General features: G+C 48.7%; 1 protein-coding gene across 4 annotated transcripts in view; it reads right to left on the reverse strand.

Moving 5' to 3' along the window:
- The window catches only part of ST3GAL5 (ST3 beta-galactoside alpha-2,3-sialyltransferase 5), a 49,895-nt gene extending 46,807 nt beyond the window's left edge, over window positions 1-3,088 (reverse strand). For 2 of the 4 annotated variants that reach the window (XM_079792429.1, XM_079792427.1), the window contains exon 1: window positions 2,373-2,875. Coding sequence is in view for 1 of the 4 variants with exons in the window: in XM_079792426.1 (XP_079648552.1) it covers window positions 2,895-2,988 (94 nt within the window). In the remaining 3 variants the exon portion in view is untranslated. The other 2 variants (XM_079792426.1, XM_079792428.1) reach the window with 2 other exon arrangements.
- Between the last annotated feature and the right edge of the window lie 2,912 nt (window positions 3,089-6,000).

Below are 6,000 nucleotides of genomic sequence, written 5' to 3' on the forward strand. Positions count from 1 at the left end.
AAGAACAGACAGAAGAGGATCAAAAAGCAGGAACAACACAAGCAGATGCTGAGGAGAGAGGGAGGCCAGGGAAGAAGGAACGCTATATGTGTAATAGAAAAACTGCTCCAGCTCCAAATGTAACACATATAAGCCTTATTTATGAAAATGACACCTAGTCTTAAAAAAAGCCTTAACATTCAAAAGGCAGAACTCCTATTTCACCAAAGTAGACTTTTAAAATTGTTTTCATCAATTTTCCTTCTTTGAATGAATTGAATCATATCATACAATACTTAACTACTATGATTCCAGATATTAAAAACTTAAAGGGAAAGGGGGAAATTCATGGGTATAGAAGTTGATGAACCATTCAATCACTTAATCCTGGCTATTTTTCCATGGCGTGTAAGAAGAGAACAAAAATGTCTTGGATGGCCTCAAAAGACAAAATAAGAAATGGGCTTTTTCTTTACGGCAGAGATTTTAAACCTTTTTCATCTCATGGCACACACAAATTACTAAAATTCTGTGGCACAAATAAAAATATATTTTTCATCAATCTGATCCAAAAACATAATTTTCATTCGCACCAGATGGCTATTATTGTGTTGGCTGTTGTACTTTTTTATTTGTCAATCTAAGCGAAAAGAGGTCCGTGCCCCTGACTAGTCAGGAATTGCGTGTTTTAAAAAGCAGAAATTCAGAGGAGCAGGGAAGGCAGGTCAAAGAAGTAGAAATAAAGTATAGAAAGTTCAATGTTATAAAAACTAAAGGAAAAGAGGTTCCCAGCAGCCTTTGCAGTAAGAGGCAAGGGAGCTGAGGCAGAGAAAAGCAGTTTGGCCAGGAAATTCTTCCCTGGAAGACAGGGACTCTTGGAGCTAAAGGGTTCCCACAGCTCAGCCTGTGCTGCTGCCTGACCCAGGGGAGACTGGGGCCTAGAAGTGACTGCACTTGCCGAGAACATACAGGGTTCAGCCAGGTAGGAACTGATGTGATTCCCAATCCAAATCCTGCCTCGGGCATCTTGGTGGAAAGTGATGTTGCGCTCATCATCTACTAGCGAGGAACTACCAATGTATTTACTAAAAATTTGGAATAAATAGCTTTATCTGTAGCTCTCAAAGCTGAGTAAGCCTGCACCCACCCATCCATCCATACGGGAGCCCCACAAAGATATGAAGACTGAAAGGGCAGCCAGGTAATTCACATCCTCTTTCATTGTCCATTCACTTCCCAAGGGCCAACCTGCTTGGATAAACGTCCCTTATTGCTGACAGATAGCCCAGCAAGGAAAGCAGGGAAGAACTGGAGGAGGCAAATCAAAGAACAAAGGGTTTGTTCTTACTCTGCCTTGAAAATATCTTTAAAATTCAATACCCACCTGTTTTGATAACAAGGGACAATTTGGTAGTTTGTGGCAAAATTATAGGCATTTTCAAAATAAAGTCATAAATATAAGTTTTTTAGAATGTATGCCTGTCCGCCTCTCTTTCTCTCTTCCATAAACCCCGGCACGCCTTCTTATCTCACCCACTTCGTTTTTTGCCTAGGGGAAGAAACGGCTACCCATTATGAGCATGTCTCACTTCATCTCCCAGGAGCAGCAGCGCTCACAGAATGAACAGACATGTAAAAAGACCCACGACATTTGGCTACAGGGCTCTCCCAGCTCACAGCAGCCTCTCTGCCCGAGCAAGCACTGGTGGGGATTTCGGTGATCCCCAGCTCTACCAGGAGGGACGTAAAAAAACCTTCTTCAAAGCTGTCAACTTGCAGGATTATGCAAGTGAAACCACAACCCTTGTTGAGTCAGTGCCCTTCGCTCAACAGACAAGGATTCCTCTTCCACAGTTTCAGGACATGCATCCTTCTGAGGAAGAGGAACAGCAGTCACAAGCTCAGAGTAGATGAGTCTCCTTCCTCTTTATAACCCCAACACCCAGCACCGTGCTTGGCACAAAGAGCAGGCAACCCACAGGTGCCAGATAACGCACAGCATGCAAAACCATTTTCTCTTTTTAAACAAAAGAGCAGAGGTCACATAGTACATGAATGAAGACGCGAGGACATAAAATTAGTCTTTCAAATCGGCTGGTGATTCCGCAGCACCTTCTTCACTCCTAAACACCTTTTGCGGCCAGAACCATGGAACCACGGGCCTGGAAGTGACCTCGACCAAGAGCAGGTCAAGCCTCCCAGTACAGACCGGGAGACTGAGCCCCACAGGGACACAGACGTCGGCCAAGGTCACCCAGCTGGTGTGGGCTGGAGGTAGAACCCCGCCTCTCCCTATTCGCCCAGCTCCTCAGAGATGCTCTCTGAAAACCTGGTGTTCCTGACACCCTTAAAGGCGCATCATACATGCATACCCAGGTCAAGCCACTGCTTACAATTCAGAAGAAGCCAAAGATCACCAAAACATGTCTCTTCCGCAGGGCTGGACGCAGAGTGGGGGCAGGAAAGGTCACTGGCGAATTTCTACCCGCAGACATCACACATTTACGCCTTCCCGATGGGTGCCGAGGGTCGTTTCTCCGGAGCTACTAGTTACCATGTAAAAAGGGTCCCCCAATCCCGTTCCCGGGGAAACGAGTTAACTCGGCTCCGCTGGCTGGGAAGCTTCCAGCAATGAATTAAACGCCGAGCCGCTGCAGAAAGCTGGGGGAAAGGGCCACTGCGGCTGGACTCCGCACCCCCGCCGTTCACCCCTGCGCCTCCACACCAGCGCCCCACGGCCCGAGCCCACGTCTCCGGAAGGCGCGTCTGGGGGAGCCGAGCCCCGGGCGCTGTCCGCGGGGGCGGGGGCGGGGGCGGAGCCGCCAGACACAGCCAGGCGGGCGCAAAGCTGTATCGCCACCGCCGCCCCCAGCCCGTGGGCCCCGCTGCGCCCAGGAGAGGGCTGCGCCACGTACCTCGGCCGGCAGGTGCCGCCGCCGCCGCCGCCGCCGCCTCGGTTCGCGCCTGCAGTGAACGCCGCTTCGCGCCGCGGGCCTCCTCCGTGCGCATACTAGGGAGCGGGCGCCGGCCCGCAGCCAGCCCCCGGCCCCGCGCGCCCGCCCGCCCCCGGCGCCGAGCTCGCGCCCATTCAGTCCTGGACCGACTGCTCGCCCGCGCGGATGCGGAGGAGGGGCGTGGGGGCGGGATGCGCGTCACGGGGGGCACGGGAGCCAATCGGAAGGCGCGAAGGCTACCGCGGCGGCCCCGCCCCCGGAACGCACGGCCCCTCCTCCCGGCGATGTTTGGGGGAGCTGGGCACCCCTGCTTGGACTCACCCAGGGCGGTGGGGAGGCTGTCCTGCTGTCTGGAGCTCTGCGCTGCGGCGGGAGGGTGGAAGGAACCAAAGATGTAGTCCGTCTGCTTTAGGCTCTCACTGCGCCGAGGACTTGGAGGTGCGGAGCCAGTGAATGGAGGGGCTTGACATAGTCGCCTGCTTGGCTCACCAGCAACCGCACCCCAGGCCGACACTGGTCCCGAGCCTCCGCGGCCCTCCAGACCTGCACGGGCAGCACGGGCACGTCTGGGAACTTTTGGAACAGCCTTCCAGGTATAGGATAATAGAGAGAGGCGTTGCTGATTATCCGCCAGCTTTACAGATGGGTAATTGAGGTCCAGAGAGCAAGAAGTGGGTCACCCTACATCATTTAGAGCAGCTGCCTGGGTCAGTATCAGAACCTGTATCGGAGCGCCCACTTCCATACCTCCGGAGTCCCCTTTGATTCTAGACTTTAAAACAACATAAATACTAGTGAATCCTAAAATTCAGAAATTTCAAAGAGTTTAAAACGTTGATATGTTATTTCTGTAACTGTGTATTATGCGCCTGCAACGTATTTGTGCCCCATGACTTCAGGAAAGTTGGTCTGCTTTCAGAATTTCCTTTCACGATAATGAATTCAAAACATCGTGGTTATGTGCCTGTAATACCACTTCCTGTTTGAAAAGAAGATCCTAGACTTAGATCCAAATATATTTGCATAAGCCCCGAGTCTTGTCATTCTCTTATTGCTAGGAGTTCTACACGATTTGCATAACTCCAAACAAGGTTTGAAGGTGTGTGTGTTCTTCCCTGGGGACAGGGGTTCTGGAAAAAATGTGTCCCTGGGTAACTGAGGTCAGGAGGGAAGTCTCCGAAAGGAAGGGTGGGGGACTGCCTTCACACCTCCCAGAGAGCTTTTGCCATAAAAATCCTTCTGGATGATTCTAAGGTGAGGACACTTGAGCATTTGCGGGGGGGGAGGGGGGGGGAGAGAGAGAGAATAGAGTAAAAGCTGTCATTGGAGATCTAATCCAGAAGGTTGGCCAAGGCTGGCCAGGCAGAGCAGCTGCCTGGGTCAGTGACAGCTGCCAGCTGCGGGGAGAATGCTGAGGGCCTCGCCCCCTCTCATTTGGAGACCAGCCTGAGGCCTGCCTGCTTGGTCAGACACGTTACCTCTTTGCTTCAGCGACTCTTGCCCTTTTCTCCCAGTTACTCCTTGTCCATAGAACTAGGCCCTGAAAACACTGACTGGCTTGGGGTCCGCGGTACTCTAGCTTGGAAGGCGGTGGTGGTGAGGAAGAAGGGGAGCTTGAAGCTGCTCCCTATCTAGCCTAATAGGACAGCTGTTTAGCTTCTCTTGTACCCACTCCCTCATCCAGCCCGCTGACATTTACTAGGGAAATAGGCTGACCCACTTGTGAATCAAGACAAGCCCTGACACAAAACATCCTTGTCACTGGCCACAGAGCCATCTTTAGCTACTGTTCTGGATTAAGACAGAGATTTCCCAAACAGTAGATTAGGATCAGCCACTAGATTTCAAAGCCTCACCTGGAATCTCTTCAAGTCAGTGGCTGGTGTCAAAACACCTCCTGGACACTGCTAGCAATAAACTGTAAATCTGGGCCAGGAACCATGATTTTTTAATTGGTCAGTTCCTTATGCTTGTCGTCACTTTGGCCATTCTGTTAGCAGGCATTTGGTTGCCCCCAGCGTCCATGCCTCTTAGGTAAGTTTGCCCCACTCTTAGCTCCGTGAGTGGAGTTTAATTGACCTAAGTCAGTGGTTCTCAGAGTATGGTCCATGGACCTCCTAGTGGTCCCTGAGGACCTTCCAGGGAATCTCTGAAGTCAAAACTAGTTCATAATAATCTACTATTCTCAGTGATGGTTCAGCAGCAAAGTTGTGCAAAACTGCTGGTGCCTTCACAAATCAAGGTACTTGCACCAAATTGTACTAATATTCTCTACCACCACATACTCCTGTGAAACACACGCAGTTTCACTTAAGAACGTTCTTACTAGTGCAGTAAAAACTATTAACTTCAGTAAAATCTCAATTATTGAGCATGCATCTTTTTAATAAATGGCAAAATGAAAACTGCACACAAAACACTTTTGCTACAAACTGAAGTATGATGATTATGTAAGAAGTGCTTGTGTAATCATTTGAGTTGCAAGCTGAACTAGCTGTTTGTTTGATTTCATGAAACACCATTTTTTACTTGAGAAAACATCTGACAAATTATGGTTATTCTAACTTGGGTATTTGGTAGATGTTTTCTTGGAAATGAACTAAGTGAGCCTGTCTGCTCAAGGAAAACGATTGACTGTTGCCAAGGATGAAAAGAAATCCAAGTTTTCAAAAGAAACTTAGAAATTTGGAAAACTTATATCATTATGAGTTAGACAGCTTCTCTTTCTGATGGTGAAATTAATAGATGTGATTTTTGGATAGTGGATAATGTATAATGTGTCAACATTCGGAAGACCTGCATTTACTCAGTGAGTCAATGTTTTCCAAATGGCTAGTGCATGATGTTCCAAACTCATTTATTTTACATGCAAGTCAGACAATGGATTTTCATTTAACAATATGAAAAGTTTATAGATAAGGTTTCAGATCCACAGTGCGAGCAATCTTTAAGAAATTACCCCTTGGAGAGTTTTGGTGTAGTATTAAAGAAGAATATCCAGTTTTCTTAAAACGTTATTAAAATACTCCTCCCTTTTCTACTTATACGTTGATGTGAAGCAGATTTT

This window comes from Cnephaeus nilssonii, assembly GCF_951640355.1.
Source record: "Cnephaeus nilssonii genome assembly, chromosome: 15".
NCBI lineage: Eukaryota > Metazoa > Chordata > Mammalia > Chiroptera > Vespertilionidae > Cnephaeus > Cnephaeus nilssonii.